Source organism: Girardinichthys multiradiatus, chromosome 5 (genome assembly GCF_021462225.1).
Source record: "Girardinichthys multiradiatus isolate DD_20200921_A chromosome 5, DD_fGirMul_XY1, whole genome shotgun sequence".
NCBI classification, from domain to species: Eukaryota; Metazoa; Chordata; class Actinopteri; order Cyprinodontiformes; family Goodeidae; genus Girardinichthys; species Girardinichthys multiradiatus.
Genome location: NC_061798.1, coordinates 41,522,075 through 41,543,282, shown reverse-complemented (window position 1 = coordinate 41,543,282; position 21,208 = coordinate 41,522,075). Strand labels below are relative to the sequence as shown.

General features: G+C 39.0%; 1 protein-coding gene across 2 annotated transcripts in view; it reads left to right on the top strand.

The window, feature by feature from the left end:
* The window catches only part of LOC124868735 (protein sidekick-1-like), a 421,512-nt gene that overhangs the window by 346,638 nt on the left and 53,666 nt on the right, over positions 1–21,208 (top strand). For both annotated transcript variants that reach the window (XM_047366264.1, XM_047366265.1), the window contains 4 exons: positions 1,679–1,865; positions 6,147–6,245; positions 12,449–12,643; positions 20,938–21,139. In XM_047366264.1, the coding sequence (XP_047222220.1) occupies positions 1,679–1,865; positions 6,147–6,245; positions 12,449–12,643; positions 20,938–21,139 (683 nt within the window). The remainder of the gene's footprint in view (positions 1–1,678; positions 1,866–6,146; positions 6,246–12,448; positions 12,644–20,937; positions 21,140–21,208) is intronic.

The following is a 21,208-nucleotide window of genomic DNA, read 5'->3' as shown; positions in this document are numbered from 1 at the left end:
GTTAATGTTTTACGCTTTGAATGGGAACCCTTTTTCTATTCAGTGACTACATGTTTGCAGCTCTGATGAAAACGTGAAAACGTTCTCAGTCATGAGATAGTATTAGATCTAAAATTATATTTTACCTTTTGTATTTGCTTTGGTTTTCTTTGTCTGATATTAGAATTTGTTTAATGATCTAAATTATTTAAGTGGCAAAAAAGAAAAAGCTGTAGAAATCATTAAGGGGACAACAGCACTGTAAATGAGTCCGATGTTTCTTCTTTTTTTCCACGTATGAAATCCAGGACATCATCCACCATGCCCAGAGCACATCACACCCCACATCTGTGTGCCTTCTTGTGGATCACACTGAGCAGCATGTCTACCATGTTAATAGATGGGAAGTGTCTGCCAGCAGCAGCCCCTTTAACACCTTCCACCCCCTACTAAATGTTGAAAAGCCGCCCCTGATCCCCTGTTGTGCCTCACTTGTGTCTTATTTTCATTTTTAGATGTTTAGGTTTGAGGTGACATTTCTTTTCCTCCAGTGGTTTTTAGAGTAATATTCTTGTTCAAGTTTACGAGCAGTAAAACGGGGGAAGGGGAACGAGGAAGAGCGGTTCTTGACACATTTTAGTTCTAGCCGTTTATTTCTAGTGTAATGATAGACACCAGAGTTTATTATCTGAAAGATTCATGATAATATTAATTTTACACATTTGCACAGTCTCTCCAATAGTAGAATTAAGGTTTGTGACTAAATATTCAATTCAATTCAGTTTTATTTATATAGCGCAAATTTACAACACGTTGTCTCAAGGCACTTCACAAAGGGTTTGGAATGGTGCAAGGTTGTTTGGGAGTTTAGAATAAACTACTTTGTGTTAGAGTTTGGCCATTTTAGAATGGGTTATGTGTAGGGGTACTAAGTAAAATAATTAACTGATAAAGTTTGTCCATCTAGACCCTACTGATGGCCATTGTTATACTAAAAACCACAAGGATTCCCTGTCAGACTGATTATAAATAACCATTGGAAAAGAGAAGGGGTCGCACAAGTAGCAAAAATGGAGGGTGTGTTTGCACCTCAACCATAATTGAGCCGGTTTAGGCTAAACCTGACTCCCCCTTACTCCAACCAACAGGTAGAGAGGAAGGTGTAGGTGATTTAATTTCCCTTTGGGATTAATAAAGTATTTTTGAATTGAATTGTAAAAATAATTGGAGAGGTTTTTTTTCCTGTTGCATTGTGTGAAAGGTTTAAAATGGGCTAAGTCAATTCAATCGAATCATACAGATTTCAAGTCAGGTACATTCATTCCAATTAATCCTAACTATCAAAGATAACTATCAGATTCAGTTATTTATTCAAATTGGGTAAAACAATTTTCTATCTAAGGAAACCCAACAGATTGCATAGTCAGAGATTTGCAGCATTTACTCCTCCTGGATGAGCATGTAGAGACAGTGGACAGTCACTGGCGTTGACTTTGCAGCAATCCCTCATACTGAGCATGCATGTAGTGACAGTGGAGAGGAAAAACTCCCTTTGAACAGGAAGGGAGCTGTTTTATAATGGCTGTCTTATTTTTGATATCAAAATATAGAAAACAGTCTAGGTGACTGGCAGCATAGCAGACCACAATAAGTTTTATGTTTTTCTTTTTTAATAGTTTTTTTCTTTCTCATTTTGCAGGTGTTGTACAAAGAGAATGACTCAGATGGTCCCCCTACTGTTCGGGTGATAGAAGGTGACAGAAATTTAACACTGCTCCTGGGTTCCCTCCAAAAATACACAATGTACGCACTGCAAGTGCTGGCGTACACACGGATTGGGGACGGACCTCCCAGCAGCCCCGTCCTCCTCAGAACCAAAGAAGATGGTACGATTACTGACCAGATGTTTCTTCAACACATTTCACTCCACCTCACACCTCTTCCTGCTTTTTCCCTCTACACCTCTGCTGTCATCACAGACATATGTGGATATCTTTTCTAGTAATGTGTAGCTCCCAGTGTAGAGACCTGGAAACCATTACACGATGCACACAAACACGCATATTTGGAAAGCCTTACATAACATACCAGCAATCATCCTCTGTCAAGCAGTGTCACGTTTGAAAAGTTTTTCTCATTTCAGGATAAAACAAAAATGGCAAAGTCAGTTCCCGGCAATGTATAATGAACTTCCATTTTGTCTGACACCCACACACACACAAACCAACTGTATGCTTATGAATTCGCACACACTCTAGCTGACATGTATTTGCTGAGGTGGAACATGTACTTTTATCAGCAGCAAAGTCAAAGTTGGCACAAGGTTGAAGAGAAATTATAATTTTTTTATTCTGTCTATAAAATTTCCTCTTCAGTATGTGTAAAAGACTCAGGAAACAGGGCAGCCAAGAAATCAACACATTCATTATTGTCCAGAATATCTACGTTATTTAGGAATTTATTTACATCATTTACATTTTTTCACGGTATAATTATTATACAGCTAACTGTTGATGAGCTTTAAAAATTTGATGTGGATGGAAGGTAGAATTTTTTTTGTAATTGTTTTTTACTCCACATTGTTTCAAAATTACATATATACATACATCTCCACTAATATTTTACGCAATGTCCTTTAACAGGATGCACAGAAACCCAACACTTTCTGTTGCCATGAGCAAAGTCCTGTTATACCTCTGGCTGGATATTTCACAATTTTTCCTTTCATAATTGGTAGAACGTATTTAAAGTAGTTGGTTTCCCAGCACTGACCCGGCTTTTTAGCATCTGTTACAAACGTAGTTAAGACTGAGGTCATTCTACAAGCTTAATGTCAGCCTGCTTTATCTATTCCGAAAACCAACATTGATGTGTTTGGGATCATCAGCTGATGATTTTAGGTGAAGTTGATGAATTTGTAATTGGTTCTACTTTCTTGGTATCACATCCACATTGACCAAAGCACTATTACCACTGGAAGTGAAACAGCCAAATACCATCATGCTTAATAGTTGGGATGAGGTTGGAATGAAGTCATTCCAAAACCCTAAAGTTAACCTGCATCATCCATTTCAAGATGTTTTGCCCTGTTGGTCCTGTTGGTACACCCAACTGTGTCCAGGTGTAACAAAACGGCCTTTTGTGGCTGGATTTACAGCGCAGGTGAAGGCGAAGGGCAGAGTGGAAGGGGACGTCCACATGTGGCACAGCTCCATGGACGGCACGTCAAGCCTTCCAACAACAACAAAAATCTATTTTCTTTTGTGAAAATGGCAGCCTTAAATTGTCTCAGCCGTTTCAGGATTTAACCATTATTTATTAACAGGTGAGTTTACCATATTCCATCATCCATCTATATACAGGGGTTGGACAATGAAACTGAAACACCTGGTTTTAGACCACAATAATTTATTAGTATGGTGTAGGGCCTCCTTTTGCGGCCAATACAGCGTCAATTCATCTTGGGAATGACATATACAAGTCCTGCACAGTGGTCAGAGGGATTTTAAGCCATTCTTCTTGCAGGATAGTGGCCAGGTCACTACGTGATACTGGTGGAGGAAAACGTTTCCTGACTCGCTCCTCCAAAACACCCCAAAGTGGTTCAATAATATTTAGATCTGGTGACTGTGCAGGCCATGGGAGATGTTCAACTTCACTTTCATGTTCATCAAACCAATCTTTCACCAGTCTTGCTGTGTGTATTGGTGCATTGTCATCCTGATACATGGCACCGCCTTCAGGATACAATGTTTGAACCATCGGATGCACATGGTCCTCAAGAATGGTTCGGTAGTCCTTGGCAGTGACGCACCCATCTAGCACAAGTATTGGGCCAAGGGAATGCCATGATATGGCAGCCCAAACCATCACTGATCCACCCCCATGCTTCACTCTGGGCATGCAACAGTCTGGGTGGTACGCTTCTTTGGGGCTTCTCCACACTGTAACTCCCCCGGATGTGGAGAAAACAGTAAAGGTGGACTCATCAGAGAACAATACATGTTTCACATTGTCCACAGCCCAAGATTTGCGCTCCTTGCACCATTGAAACCGACGTTTGGCATTGGCATGAGTGACCAAAGGTTTGGCTATAGCAGCCCGGCCGTGTATATTGATCCTGTGGAGCTCCTGATGGACTGTTCTGGTGGAAACAGGAGAGTTGAGGTGCACATTTAATTCTGCCATGATTTGGGCAGCCGTGGTTTTATGTTTTTTGGATACAATCCGGGTTAGCACCCGAACATCCCTTTCAGACAGCTTCCTCTTGCGTCCACAGTTAATCCTGTTGGATGTGGTTCGTCCTTCTTGGTGGTATGCTGACATTACCCTGGATACCGTGGCTCTTAATACATCACAAAGACTTGCTGTCTTGGTCACAGATGCGCCAGCAAGACGTGCACCAACAATTTGTCCTCTTTTGAACTCTGGTATGTCACCCATAATGTGTGCATTTCAATATTTTGAGCAAAACTGTGCTCTTACCCTGCTAATTGAACCTTCACACTCTGCTCTTACTGGTGCAATGTGCAATCAATGAAGACTGGCTACAAGGCTGGTCTAATTTAGCCAGTTGGTAGCACTGTTGCCTTGCAGCAAGAAGGTCCTGGGTTCGATTCCCGACCGGGGGTCTTTCTGCATGGAGTTTGCATGTTCTCCCCGTGCATGCGTGGGTTCTCACCGGGTACTCTGGCTTCCTCCCACAGTCCAAAGACATGCCTGTTAGGTTAATTGGTAACTCTAAATTGCCCTTAGGTGTATGAATGAGTGTGTGCATGGTTGTTTGTGTGTTGCCCTGTGATGGACTGGCGACCTGTCCAGGGGTGTACCCCGCCTCTCGCCCATAGACTACTGGAGATCGGCACCAGCTCCCCCGCGACCCACTATGGAATAAGCGGTAGAAAATGACTGACTGACTGTCCAACCCCTGTACATGACATATACATGTTAATAAATTCAAATATATGCATTCAACTATCTACTATTAGTAATGAAATATTTTATATTTTAACCTAATATATTTTATATGTTAACCTGAGGACCATAATGAAAACACTAAAGTATAGAAATTCCACACATTCTCTTATCCCGTGACCTCTCCCGGAACCTTTAAATATTGTCCAGACACCGGGGAAGCGTTTATCCAAACACCCTGGAGAGGACACCGAAAACACAGGTGAATAATCACATCTTAACAAGCAACTTTTACCTCTAAACTTAGCAAATAAATATTTGCCTACATTTTACTAAACAGTTGACCTTATTTGCTCCAAGTAACATTTCTGTTCTCCTTACAGGCAATCATCACACATTTTAATGAGGAGCAGCTGCACAGGGCTTGGAACAAAAGGCTGCATGCTAACTATTAAAATACTCAATAGATATTTAATAAGTAATTAATACTTATTGTGTGCAAATGGTTATTGATGTGGAAATCCATGCTTAAAGTGCGGTGCTAAATAAAGTGCTTCTAATAAAATGCAAAGGGTCTCAGAAAATGCTGTACAAGTTACTTCAGTAAAAATCATACCAATAATGACGACCTTTTCGATTCACCAGGCTTTATGTAGCCCTCTGTTATTATTCCAGGAGATCCTCAGCATGATGTTACCATCCCCATGCTGTATAGTTGGTACAATGTTCTTATATTTGAAATCATCATCTTGACTCCTCCACACATACTTGTTGTCACCCTTTTGGCCACAATATCATACAACATTTCTCCTGAAGGCATTTGACTTGATGGAGTTGATTTTGGAGAACTGGCTTCTTTGTCTCTCCACACGCTCTCAGTCCATGTTGATTTTATATTCACTTGTGTTCCAGCACCTTCCAGGTTACGATAGTTTGTATCTTGGTGGTTCTGGGGATAGCTTCAGGTCATTCTGGCCAATGGAATAAATGAACCAGACTATCAATAAGCTTCTAGCATGATCCTGACCTCAGTCCTAAAAGGACCCAGTCCTTAAAAGCTGGGTCATGTCAGAACACCAACTTATTTAAATCAGCATTTCTGCACCCATTTAAACGTTTCTGTAAACATAAGATGCCTACAGTATACTCTTCCTACGAGACGGGTCTACCTTGCAGTCATTTATTCAGCAGTTTTTTTTTTACCTGTATGCATTTATTCTGCTGCCAACATCTTTTCCTGTTTTCCTTTCCAGTACCAGGCCCCCCTGTCCGCATGATGTTTCCAGAAGTTCGACTGACATCGGTGAGGGTGGTCTGGCAGCCACCTGCGTTTCCCAATGGCATCATTTTGGGTAAAACACTAAATCAAACACCTTGTATGTTTTGCAGCGGATTTTCAGGAGGAGAAGGTTAGCTTATGGTGGAATAATTTAGGTTTTGCAGACATATGCTCACAGAATGATGCAGATACACATTACGCTGTTATCCTTTAAGGGAAAGAGGGAAGTAAAAGCTATAAAGTCACAAAGAGCCCGTTGAGTCCTGAGCTTTCAGACGAGGGTCAGCTTTCAGTTTACTGTTGAAGTTTGTGGGTGTTTACATGTGCTGTTGTGTGATGGTCTATAAATTCTGAATGCAGTATTTGGGAAAGGGGATATTTTATTTCCTTTGCCTAATTCATACATAGAATCACATATAAATATTTTCATATAAGCACATTTCACTGGATTCCCTGAGCTGCAGAGCTGGTCGAGAAGTTGGAGAAAAAAGCCAGTAAGGAGATAGCGATTAGAGAGGAAGATTGTGTGAGTGTGTATGCTGAACAGAGGGAAATGGGTGGTATTTGTCCTCTCAGTGGGGGAGGGAGTTTAGCAGGACAGCTTGAGTGATGTGTGACTGCATTCTGGTGGAGGGGAGGACATTTAGTACAACACCTCTCTGTGACAGAGGGATGAGTGGGAGGGCAAATCCCTCTTTCTCCATCACACCAACATACACAAACACGCAGTCCTGCTGTGTCCTTGTTGAGTTCATTGTGTGTGTGTGTGTGTTTCTATGCACTGGTTTCCTTCATGCTTGTGCCTGCCTCGTTTCTGCTTGGGTTCTCAATAGACGAATGAGGCAGAAGGCAGATAAAAGAGAAACAATAAAAAGAAAAGGTGTGCATCTGGTTAGACACAATGCAGAACGGCATCTGCATTCTCTGGGAATCTCTGGGAATGTTATACACAGCATCTCACATGGATATACAAACTTTTAAATCAGTTCTTTACCCATAATATTCTAATGCATGAGTCTTTAATTAGTTGTGGAAAAATATGGTTAACTAAAAAGAAAGATAAAACAGATGCTCAAAATTACTATGATTAAAACTGTTGTGTAATTAAAGAATTATGAGGACCTTACTGATTTCTAAGACTAAAGGAAATCAAAACCTAAACACCTAAGGACCATAACAGCTTGCCCATTTCAAGCTGCGGGTTAGCTTGGCTCTGATCTGCTGTTCAGAAGAATACAGAAGCTTTTTTTGACAGCACCTTTTTCAGCATTTCTCTGTTTCTTTTAACCTGTGATAATTTATTTCAGCATCTTTGACTAATTCTAAAACACCTCTGCCATGTCCTCTTGTCCGCCACTGTTTTATTTAATTCCAGGATGACTCTTTGTTTAAACCAGCTATTCCTTCTACATGTGAACGTATATTTGCAGCACTAGAAGCAGTTTTCTGTTTTACTGCAACCTCCCCTACTAAGAATAGAACTGTTGGCAGAGGTCTCGAATGAAGTAAAGGATCCTTCTTCTGCTAAGTTGATAACAACAGCTACAAGTACAGCACTTTGCCAAAGTATTCATATCTTTTGAACTTTTCCACCTTTTGACACATTTGACACATTATCACAGCAAACATGTAGAAGAAGGTGGTCAGACGTTTTTAGCCTACATGCTAAAAAAGCTAACATTGCAAATCACCCTAAAAACACCATCATGGTGTGGGGATGCTAATTTTCAGCATGGATAGGAAAGGTAGTCAGGTTGGAGATAAATATAGGGCAATTCTGGAAGAAAACCTGTTAGAGGTTGCAAAAGGCTTGATTGGAGTGGAGGTTCACCTTCCATCTGGACAACAAGCATAGAGCTACATGGTTTAGATCAAACCATATTCTGTATATTAAGTTCTGTGTAAAGAATTTTGAAAACCATGTGTAGTTTTTCTTCCACTTCACAATTACGCACTGCTTTGTGTTGGTCTGTCACATAAGATAATAATAAAATGCTTCAAAGTTTGTGTTTGTAATAAAGAAGTTGTATGAATACTTCTGCAAGGCACTTCATGACACTGTTTCAGGGATTAAATGTGTAAAAACAAGTTAATTTACAGCTGCTTTTTGCTCAAACACAATACTAGTATAATTATATGGATATAAAACATGATTTTCTGAGAAAAAAGATTGTTCATACTATACCTCACTTGAGATATTAACTGCAGATATTGGATCTTGGACTTTCTCAGTCATTTTGACTGGCATCTCTGAATGAACTGTGGGGAAACAATGTTTCAGTGTCTTTGAAGTCATTCTTTTAACCGAATAATGAAGCCTTTAATGTATATAATACATATCACAAGTTTGAAAAGAGATGCATGTTTTTATAAAAATCAAAAAAGGATAACGCAGTAAACTGCTTGAGGACAAAGTAAGACTCAATCACTTTATGCTACCAGGATTCGGCCTCAGCTACCTCAAAGCATCAATATCCTAAAAATATTTTGCCCAAACAAAGCCGTGCCCTGACCTAGTTGATTAGATTCGATTTTTGATCTGGCTGTTATCCTATATTCTTCCACACGCAGAACTCACATTAACATACAATCAGACTATCTGATGAGATTATGACTCGCTGAACCAGATTAGGTGCCTCTGAGCAGAGTATTATCCTGACATTCTCACTGTGACCTAATCACATCAGCCTATTTGCGTGTTTCTGCCAGTCTGTAGACACGCGGCGTATTTGCTGCATATTGCAATCCTTGTAATATAAGTCTTTGTGAGCGCCAGTGGCCTGTGGATAGCTTGGATGGGGATCACTGGCTCGAGTGTGTGTGCTAGTGGCGTGGGGGGGAGTGTTAGTGTTATTACATGGCCTACTGCACTTGAGACTGAGAAACAGACACAGGCCGTGTACACCATGGGTCACTGCCAAGGATACAGACAAGAGGCTGTATGTTTATATAATGTCACTGAAAGCGAATGTGAGTGTGTGAAATTGCAGGAACAAGCCTCACTAGAGTGGAGTTCAGTATCAAAAGCATGACTCTTGTCTCTTTCTTGGAAAGAGGGTACATGTGTCAGATCTTCTCAGGATGAGAAAATACGGTGCCCTCCACATCTATTGGTAGCCCAGAAAAATACAGGTCCTTCTCAAAATATTAGCATATTGTGATAAAGTTCATTATTTTCCATAATGTCATGATGAAAATTTAACATTCATATATTTTAGATTCATTGCACACTAACTGAAATATTTCAGGTCTTTTATTGTCTTAATACGGATGATTTTGGCATACAGCTCATGAAAACCCAAAATTCCTATCTCACAAAATTAGCATATCATTAAAAGGGTCTCTAAACGAGCTATGAACCTAATCATCTGAATCAACGAGTTAACTCTAAACACCTGCAAAAGATTCCTGGGGCCTTTAAAACTCCCAGCCTGGTTCATCACTCAAAACCCCAATCATGGGTAAGACTGCCGACCTGACTGCTGTCCAGAAGGCCACTATTGACACCCTCAAGCAAGAGGGTAAGACACAGAAAGACATTTCTGAACGAATAGGCTGTTCCCAGAGTGCTGTATCAAGGCACCTCAGTGGGAAGTCTGTGGGAAGGAAAAAGTGTGTCAGAAAACGCTGCACAACGAGAAGAGGTGACCGGACCCTGAGGAAGATTGTGGAGAAGGGCCGATTCCAGACCTTGGGGGACCGGCGGAAGCAGTGGACTGAGTCTGGAGTAGAAACATCCAGAGCCACCGTGCACAGGTGTGTGCAGGAAATGGGCTACAGGTGCCGCATTCCCCAGGTCAAGCCACTTTTGAACCAGAAACAGCGGCAGAAGCGCCTGACCTGGGCTACAGAGAAGCAGCACTGGACTGTTGCTCAGTGGTCCAAAGTACTTTTTTCGGATGAAAGCAAATTCTGCATGTCATTTGGAAATCAAGGTGCCAGAGTCTGGAGGAAGACTGGGGAGAAGGAAATGCCAAAATGCCAGAAGTCCAGTGTCAAGTACCCACAGTCAGTGATGGTCTGGGGTGCCGTGTCAGCTGCTGGTGTTGGTCCACTGTGTTTTATCAAGGACAGGGTCAATGCAGCTAGCTATCAGGAGATTTTGGAGCACTTCATGCTTCCATCTGCTGAAAAGCTTTATGGAGATGAAGATTTCATTTTTCAGCACGACCTGGCACCTGATCACAGTGCCAAAACCACTGGTAAATGGTTTACTGACCATGGTATCACTGTGCTCAATTGGCCTGCCAACTCTCCTGACCTGAACCCCATAGAGAATCTGTGGGATATTGTGAAGAGAACGTTGAGAGACTCAAGACCCAACACTCTGGATGAGCTAAAGGCCGCTATCGAAGCATCCTGGGCCTCCATAAGACCTCAGCAGTGCCACAGGCTGATTGCCTCCATGCCACGCCGCATTGAAGCAGTCATTTCTGCAAAAGGATTCCCGACCAAGTATTGAGTGCATAACTGTACATGATTATTTGAAGGTTGACGTTTTTTGTATTAAAAACACTTTTCTTTTATTGGTCGGATGAAATATGCTAATTTTGTGAGATAGGAATTTTGGGTTTTCATGAGCTGTATGCCACAATCATCCGTATTAAGACAATAAAAGACCTGAAATATTTCAGTTAGTGTGCAATGAATCTAAAATATATGAATGTTTAATTTTCATCATGACATTATGGAAAATAATGAACTTTATCACAATATGCTAATATTTTGAGAAGGACCTGTATGTCTTGCTAAAATGCTTGTAGCCCTATATTTTCTTTCTCATTTGTCATGTTACAACCAATAACTTCAATGTAGATTATAGGGGTTTTAAGTGACAGAGCAACACCAACTAGTGTATGATTGTGGGATAAGGGAACAGATAGATGGCTTTCAAAGTGTTTAACAAATAATAATCTAAAAAGGATGACAGACATTTGTATTCAGCCTTGTATTTATAGCCATTGCACATCTAAAGATTAAACAATTTCTTCTTTGTAAACTAGTTTAAGGTTAGACTGGATGGATATCATCAGTTTTAAGTCTCGCCAGAGATTCTCGATTGGATTTAAGTCTGAACTTTGACTGGGACATTCTGATACATGAGTATTCCTTGGAATTAATTACTCCACTCGTACTCTGTTGTACCTCTGATCCAGTCTCAATACATTTGCTGCCTCTATCAGCTCCATCCCTCAATTTATAAATAACTCTGACCAGCTTCCCTGTCCCTACTGAGGAAAAGCTTCCCCCCACCATGATGCTGCCACCACCATATTTCACAGTTGGGATGTTGTGTTACTTCTGGCACAAAAAGCGTTTGTATATAGGCCAAGATGTTAAGTTTTAGTCTTATCTGAACAGTAGCACCTTCTTTACATATTTGCTTCTCCATAACTTTATCCCTGACCCATCTGCTGTGTTCCTTGGTCTTCCAGTTGCTGTTTGTCAACTAAGGTTAACAAACCTCTTGAGGCCTTCACAGAACAGCTGGATTTATATTGAGATTAAATTACACAACTGTGCACTCTATTTACAATTTAGGTGACTTCGGAAGCCAGCTGATTGCAATGGACTTTATTCAGGAATATCAGAGTAAAGGGGTCTAAATACAAATGCACTTCAAAAGTTTCAGATTTTTATTTTATTAAAAACATGTATCACTTTTTCTTTCATTTCTCGATTATGAGCTGATGTTTGGTTCTGTGCATAATTATGAGAATATCCCAATGAAATGCATCAAATATGTTATGTGAGAACATATAAAAGGTTCAACCAAGAAACTGTGCAAAGCCTTCACTAAATTCTTGTTACTGCAGTAGCATAAAAATCTAACTTTAATTTGAGAACATTTATTCAGTCGTATCCCATGTTAAGAAGTCATTTTTAACAAAATCCTTCATGCCACACTTACTGACAAGAACACATTGAAGTTCAAGTAAGGCAGATGTGTGTTGATCTAAAAAGGTAGGGAAATGAGGATGGTAAGGGAGGTAAAACAAATCTCCAACACTCACTGTTAATACGCTGCAGTACAGAGTAGCATCTTCTGGTCACAAAATCTCTGTAAAAACAATTTATTTTAAGGCTTTTGTGAGCATATTTACCAGATATGCCAATAAATGTGGAACTAATTTGGAGATTAACATGATACTGTTCAGCAATGCTTTCATAATCTGATATTTTGTTGATTTTGATTGATTCTTGAGGGCACAAACTCACAGAGCTCCTCACCAAATTCTTTTTTTTTTTGGTCTCTTTTCCTCTACTTTTCGCTAGGCTACCAGATATCCTACCGCCTTCACAGCAGGGACCCTCTGCGATGGACCACAGTGGAGGTGGGCTCCAATGCTCGCCAGTTCACCGTCACAGGACTCTCCTCTGAGCATACCTACGTATTTCGCCTCACAGCTCGCACCGCTGTGGGCTGGGGCGAACAGCAGGAGGCCCTGGTAGTTACCACTGAACGCAGAGGTAAACAACACATGTTTTACTTAAAGCAGTGTCCATGTCACCATTCCGGTTGATTTACTGAAGTTACGTGTCTCTATGTGTGTCAAACGAGTTATTAAAGCAGCAACAAGTGAAATCAATATTATCAGCAATAAAAACGGAGCTACCTTCACGACAAAAGATCAAAGTCCTCCTGCAAATGATTAATTTAAGGTTTGAATCCTGGAGAGATGCAAGGAATCTTCTAAAACATTTCCAAGTCAAGGTTTGTAGGAGACAGAGGCAACAAATGTAAACCTTTCCACAGGAGAGAATACAGCTCTGCAGCTGAGCTTGGTCTGAAGTTACTTCATAATGATAGCGTTATTTTAGATGCACTATCTGTACGTGGAAAGTCCGGGGCCTGGCACACACAGGCTCACTGATGGGGGTCTGAACTGAAACAGGATTATAATGAATGCTATTAGCTGTGTCTGTGCTTTTATTTCTGAGTCAAAATATCTGCTCTGGAAAAAAAAACAACACATTCTCCTATGTTTGCAGTGAACAGTATGTGGTTGATGGTTTGCTGATGGTGTTGCTTGTAGTGTTTGCAAGATGGGAAACAAAACAACTTTTAGTTATCTGTGAAGATCCCCATGTGTGTACTGTGTGTGTGTGTGTGTGTGTGTGTGTGTGTGTGTGTGTGTGTGTGTGTGTGGGTGTGTGTGTGTGTGTGTGTGTGTGTGTGTGTGTGTGGGTATTCACTGATGAAAGCCAGAGTAAGAACATCTCCTGAAGATTATATTTAATAAGATAATAGCAGTGATTGTTTTCTGAGTCATTACAAAAAGATCCAAATCGCAAATATGAGTACGTTTATTTTTTCTATTAAAACAAAAAAGCTTTGACTGACATCATGAAAGGTTTTGCCATCTCACGGTGCAGGAATCTCATGTGGAATTTGTACCATTTCATTTTAAATTAAATCTTTGGAATTTCAGGTTTCTGGCATCATGGTGGACCAATGCCTGACTAAGCTTGGTAAAGTCCCTTTAACACCACTATTCCACACAGACCATGAATAATAAGAATTGCTAAATTTCAGAATTATTAGTTGAATCGTAATAAGTTTCTGAATTCGTAAATGAGTCGTATTTTGTTCAGTCACATTTTGCAATTCTTGAACCATCTGGAACTTGTGGCTAATGTTTTGAGGTGTTGTTGCAGAACACCTGAATCCAAAAAATCCCAGTTAATTAACAAATTCTTAGTTTATTCTTAGGTATTGTATACAATTTGTAATTTATTTGTTGGCATTCCTATGTGCTCTTAAGCTGGAGTTGATCCGATGGTTCCAGGGCCAGTACTGTAACTGCTCCATGTTGAACATCCATTTTGGAACTGATGTCCAAGCAGGGGTTAGGGCCTTTTTTATTATATCTAGATGAAAAATCCCCTGAATTGTAAAGAATAGTAACAAATTCAAATTTAACCATCCCTGATTCTTAGGCATATTAACTGTTTCCTAACGTTTGTGGAGTATTATGAATATTTTCCTTTTAATCGTACTGAATTCTTGACAATATTTGGGCAAATCAATCTGAATCTCACAATTTATCTTTATCGTACCTGTACCTAAATGCTCATTAATCCTAAAATGTAGCAATTCTTGGTGATTCGTGTCATTCATGGTGTGTGGATTAGTAGTATAAGAGAAGAAAGAAAAGCATTTCCAAGAAAAGTTTCCACAAAGTTGGAATAATGGATAATGGTAATAGTAATGCCTTACGCATGTTTGCTTAAAATCTTGATGTGTTTTCAGTGAGAATTTAGACAAATGTTTAATTTAGGTGATTAATATTTACCTGGGATTTAATAAAAAATATTTATTGGAGGATTGTACAAATTGTTCATTCTGGTTTTCGTTTTACTCTAGAAAAAGCAATGATGATATATTTTTTTTGGATGGATGGATGGATATTTTCTGCAGCCTTACATAGTTATGTATTTACTATCAGCTTATGTCAATTAGTCACAGAAATGGAGGTCAGAGACAGAACAGCAAGTAAAATCTGCAGACAAGTTCTTAGTGTCGGGGAAGGACTGTGGGTCGGACCAAAGCGCAGACAAGAACTCGGTAGCCGCATCATAATTTATTCCACACTCCTTGTAGTATGGCAAAACGAAGCATGAACAAAACATAGTCATGGTACACGTAGCATAAACGAAGCATAGACAAAGCATAGACATAGAAACGTAGCGTAGCATAAACGAAGCATAGACATCACCGACATAGAAACAAGGAACCAGCGAGGAACTAAACAAACAGAACAACTAATATACACAGAGCACAGAGCAAAAGGCAGGTAATCAAAGAAACAGGGAACAGGTGTGACAAGGAACAGGTGAAACAAATACAAAGGCTGAGGATGGGTGAAAGGACTGAAACAGAAAACACAAACTAAGCAAGAGAATAAATCAGAGGAGGAAATAAAGAACTAGAATAACTATGAACTAAAGTAACAGAGAAACTAGAGGGGAACATAGAAACAATAACTTAAGAAATAAACAAAGAGCCATAAGGAGAATCAAAATTACAAAATAAACCAACAAGTCCAAAATGTCACTCCATGACACTTAGTGCCTCAGCAACAATCAGTTTGCAGATGAAAAAGCATATTCTATCGTTACAGGGCACTCAACGTTATCACAAGATGAAAAGTATGACCTTTAGAGAGTAGAGGAGAAATTTAAAAAGTACAGAACAAGATCAAATGACATTTATAGACTTACAGTATGTGGACAGAACTGTATTATAATATTAAACCTAGCAGATACCAGCCCTCCTGTAGCGTTACGATGAGAGTCAGAAATTCAAAAAAATAACCTGGGGAGTCTGAACAACTCCAAATTAATTGCTCTCTTGCATAGAAGGGGATCGTTTTCCTTTCTCACCCACAGCGTCACTACTTTCTTAGTAATCGAGAATTAAAGTGAAAAAAACAGACCTGCAATTCACATCTGTATGCTATCTGTCTTATTTAGTAAACCACAGTAATTATTTTTGATCATCACTTCTCTCATTATTTTGCAATTATGGCAATTATGTTTTTAGGGCAGAAAACATGCTGCTAATTCCCAGTAACATGTCATCTAATCTTGGCACTTGGTGGTCTCATGGCAAAGTGTAAACAAAAACAGTGAGATGATTTCTGAGAAACACAGAGTCAAAAACACAGTATGACAGCCAGGTCCTGTGGTGAGATATACGATGTTTATCTCTGACTGTTATTCTCCCGCTGTTTAGTCTCTAAAAACTTGAGACTGAAAATATTTCCCTTCTACCAAAAGAAATGACCGCTGACATCCTGAGAGACAGAAGAAAGCCTTGCTGTAACTTACCAGTAAAGGTAAACGTAAATAAAGCAGTTTCTTTTGATTCAGAAGTTATTATGCTTTTTTTTTTTTGCATCATTTTTCAGGTCTGGATAAGTATGGAAAATTGTAACTGAGTATGGAAAAAAGTCAAAAATCTAATGATGCCTAAAAAAGGCAGAGGACTGCACAATAACCTTTGATGTGCCACGTCACAATTTGATTTTAACATTATAACAATAAGTATTTTGGTTTTTAAGCTGCTGACTAAATGCACTGTCATTAAAAAATAGGTGATTTTAAACTTTTTGGAATCTAAAAAACTTTAAATTTAGGTTTAAATGGGACTGTGGTTGCTAAGTGGTCAGGTTAAAATGTCCAATGAAACAGTAAAACATTTAGTTTTGGTACCGATACCAATGTCTTTTAAATAATCTGTGTTCAGTGTGGGATCCTCTCATCCTCACTTAAAGTCCTCTTAAGTCCAAGAGTTATATATTTTGGAATACATACAGTATACAGAAATTTGAATACTGTGATAAAAGTTCAATATTTTGCTTCACTCATTTCAGAAAGTGAAACTCATATATTATATAGATTGATTACAAATAGAGTGATGCATGTCAAGCCTTTATTCACAGATAATGAAAGTCTGAGAAAATTAGAATATAACATAAGATCAATAATAGTTTAATCTCTAAAAAGTGTGTTCATTTGTATGCACGAATTTTGCTTGACAATCCTCTCCTCCCTGTTTCTGGTGCACCTTTTACTACTACACTTTTTCCTTCCAGTCAACTTTCTACAAATATGCTTGGAAACAGCATTCTGTGAACAACCAGCTTATGTAGCAATGACCTTTTGTGGCTTACCCTCCTTGTGGAGGGTGCCAATGACTGTCTTCTGGACATCTGTCTGATTGTGTAGGCCATAATATTGCCGTTAGATAACATGAATACATTTAAAAATGCTTTTTGTTAAAATAAAATTGGTGTAATGGAATATTCTAACTTTCTGACACTCTGGATTTAGGGTTTTTATTATCTGTAACCCATAATCATCAAAAATGACACTATATCCAATAAATATAATAATATATGAGATTCATTTCCTGAGATGAGTGAAAAAAATACTGAAGTTGTTCATGACAATGTATATTTTTTTTTTAGATGTATCTGTCGAGCAGATTTGTTTTAGTCCAGGTATCAGAAAAGCTTTGAAATGGCGCTATACCACACTAATTTCAGCATTGCTTTGTTTCATGATGTCTGGAACCTAAAAATAATAAGATCCAATTATTATTCAACCAGTTATATTTTAATATGTTGTACTCAAATTACAGAATGTTCTAAAAACTCCAGAAATAAATCTAGAAATTTAAGTCTGGAAAAGTTCTCAATTAAAAATGTGTAGAAACCCTGCACCGCTTTCTGTCTGCTTCAGATATATGTTTTTTCATTTTATCAGGAAATTATTTACACCTTTGCATTTTCCAGGTAAGCAAATATGAGAACACTTCTTATAAAAATGAAGGTGGTTCCCTGAGTGAATGTGTGTTTAGCAAACTTGAATATATCTAGAAGAATAACAACTAAATGCAAAAATCTTGTAAACACTGGAGTATCGTTGATGTATCTATGAGAAAGTTTTTAAAAAATATTTTTGAGCACAGACTAACTAAAAATGTATTCATCTCCACCAATCAGGCTTTTTATTATGGCAGGTGAAGGTAATAACATTGATTCATCATGGCACCTGTTAGTGGTTGCAGCACATTAGGCAGCAAAGGAACATTTTGTTCTCAGAGTTGATGTGTGTGAGAATCAGGAAAAGTGGACAAGCTTAAGGATTTGATCAAGTTTCCAAATGGCCACATTGTGAAGGCTAAGCAACCGGGTCAGATCATCTCTAAAGTTGTTGCCATCTATCAAAAGTTGTTCTAGGAAGGAACAGTGGAGCACCAGTGACAAGGGTGGCGAAGGCGGATGCCTGTCTGGTATTACCAGACCAGCTACTTTACCTCTAATTCCTGATGGAAAGTTGTAAGAATATACTCTGTTTGTTGCATATGAGGCTGCAAACATGGCACCATGAATTTGGGTGATAAACTCCCATCTGAATAGTTCACAAGGCGTCCACACCATACCAGTACAGACACCTTAAACCAACTGTTAAACATGGTGGTGGAGGCTGATGATTTGGGCTTGCTTGTTTTGCAGCCACAGGACCTTTTAATGAACTTCTCAGTACACCAAAGTATTAATATGTTAAGTTATCTGTAGGACAACCTGCCTAAAGCTGGGTCATGAGACAGGAAAGTGATCCCAAACACACCAGGTCTCATTGCAGGTTTGTGGGCGTCACAGAGACACACAAGACAAACGACCATGCACACACACCTAAGGGCAATTTAGAGTGACCAATTAAATATTTTTTTTCTTTTATCTGTTCTATTATTTCATCTGTTTTTGATTTTTATGATTTCATTAAGCTCTTTGGCTATCTGGTTGGCTTCTTTAAAGGGTTATATAAATAAATATATAATGATAATATTTAACCTTACAGCTGTCTTTTTGGACTGTGGGAATAAACTGGAGTACCCAGAGAGTATCCATGAATGTATGGGGAGAACATGCAAGCTCCTTGCAGAGATTCAAACCCAGGACCTTCTTGCTGCAAGGCAACAGTGTTCCCAACTGTATAGGCCTAGTTTGTGAGCAGGTTTATGAAAAACTATGGAAAATATGAGAACAAATGGTTTAAGTGGTATTTAGTGCTAAAATTAGCTGTCTTCTTAATTAAATATTACTTTGTGAATTAAGCCATAAGGCTTTTCTGCCAGCTTTCTTTGTTTGAATAGCTTTCGTCAAAGAGACTTTGATACAATCTATCTGTGATCTCACCAGTTCTCCTTGTCAGCTTAGCAACACAGTCTTTGTCATGTTGAGCCTAATTCAGATTCAACAAAAGTATCAAAATAAAACCATTTAAGGAACCTTTGTGGATCTCTGAAATCAAGATATTGTGTTCAGAAGTATCATTGTGTGTAGTGCATTTTAATTGGATCAGATCCGATAACATCCAAGGCATTATTATCAGGATTTCTTGATAACAGGATGTAGTGGTTCTCTGTTCCACTTCAGTAACATAATGGCTTCCAGCTTTGAGATAGACAGAAAAGCCTAATAGAGATTTCTGTCTGATGATCCCATAGAGACCAGATTAATCCCGTGCAAAAAAACTAAATAACTTTGAGTGTGCATGTGAATATGTGATGCCGCATATATTTGGCAGCAAGCCTCAGTTCTTTCTGCAGAGTTTAATCAGCAAGCAGTATTTGTCTCCAAAGGTTGATAACCAGCAAGGCAACGGACAGAAAAAAAACTTTGCATCAGACTTGCCGCTTCTTTTCTCTCCCCTCTTCTGTCCTCCAGCAGCAAAACTGCACATGACGACAGAGCCCCACTTGTTCTCACAATTATGAGTTTATTATCAGAACACAATCTTAACTGTGAATCAGAACAAAAGAAGAACGGGCAAGGAGACGCAGATGGTATCAGAAAGACAAAAAGAGGGTAGGCAATAGTCAGATTTTGAAGGGAATGGAGAATGATGCTGCGTGGGGGAAAGAAGGAGACAAACAGATTTGACTCAAATTACTTGTGATAAGGATGAGTGAAGGAGGCCGAGCCCTGTGTCGCTGTCAGCGTGTGTTCATGCATGTTCGAGAAAATGCAGATTAATTAAACTTCAGAAACCATCAATAACGCTTTTATTTCTAGACTCCATCGATAGCCCACTGCCCCCAGAAATTAGACAGTTGTGCCTCTGGGTGTGTTTTTTGTTTGTGTGTCGAGTTTCTGTTGAGGTCTACTTATCACTTAACACAGTTGTACAAAGATAGCGATTCCCAGAGCCATCCTTCATCTCTTAATTGAATAGCGAGGACACAAAGAAATACGCACACACAGACAGGCACCGTGCTGAGGAATAGTTTTTGTTGATGCTGAAGTCATTTAAATATCTTGGTTCACTTAAATTTTAATCCACTGCAGCACACATTAATATACATGAACAGTGCCTTGTGAAAGTATTCACACCCCTTAAACTATTTCACTGTACAACCACAAACTTCGCTGTATTTTCTTGGGATTTTATTTGATAGATCAACACAAATTAGAGCATGTAGAGCCTTCTTATTCTGCAATTACACCTACCAGTCCTTTGAGGAAAATCGCTACCAGATGAAGTTTTTGCCCATTCGTTGTAAAATAGCTCAAGCTCAGTCAACTTGGATGAAAATTGATTAGTCTTGCCACTGCGTATAAAAATAATTTAGAACACAATCCCAGACAAATAGAAAAACTGACCCTGACATGGTTCATAGCGATATTTTACAGAAAACTTGAACTTCAATATTTTCCCAGTCTTCTCATGATTAAACAAATTAATAGAAATACGTCAGTCAATCATGTTAATGTTCTTTTTATTCTTGTTCTAAGATTCAAGCAATTAGAATGAAAAAATAAAAGAATATCTCATTGACTCATTGTGTTCATTAATATATAAAGTCTTATTCAATAACTTATAGTACTAAAAAGCCTTTATTTCTGTTAATTATGATGACTTTCCACTTACAACGAATGAAAACACAACACTTAGAATTATTATCCAATAGAAACTATATTTTCTATACAGAAATGTGGGTTAAATTAGAAGTATATTTACTACATGCTTAAAGATTATTTTTAAAATGTGCCTTTAATCTGATAAATGAGCCTTATAGGAAGGCGTATTCTGACTGTTTTGTAACACAAGCTTTTTTCTAGTTTAATACTTGTAAATATATAAACATATCCATGAAAGGAATATATTTATGGATTTTTCTTATCTTTGCTTTTCTCTTCCACTCCTTTCCTCTTAATTTCTCTCCTTCCCCTTCCTCATCACATCTGCAGAGCGTGCCCAGCCGCCCAGGAAGCTGTCAGTTCCTCAAGATGAGGTCGAAGCTCGCCGGCTCCGTCTCTACTGGGTGACTGGTGGTTCAGGCTCCTCTCCGCTGAGGTACTTCTCTTTGCAGCTGAAGGAGCTGCCGAGCGGGCCCTGGAAAACCCACACGGCCGACATCCCACACAATTTCACCTCCTGGACAGTCGACAGGTACTCAAGCATTTATCAGGACGGCTGTTTGAGCAAACAAAGATACAAAGCCTCTTGTGAGATGGAGCT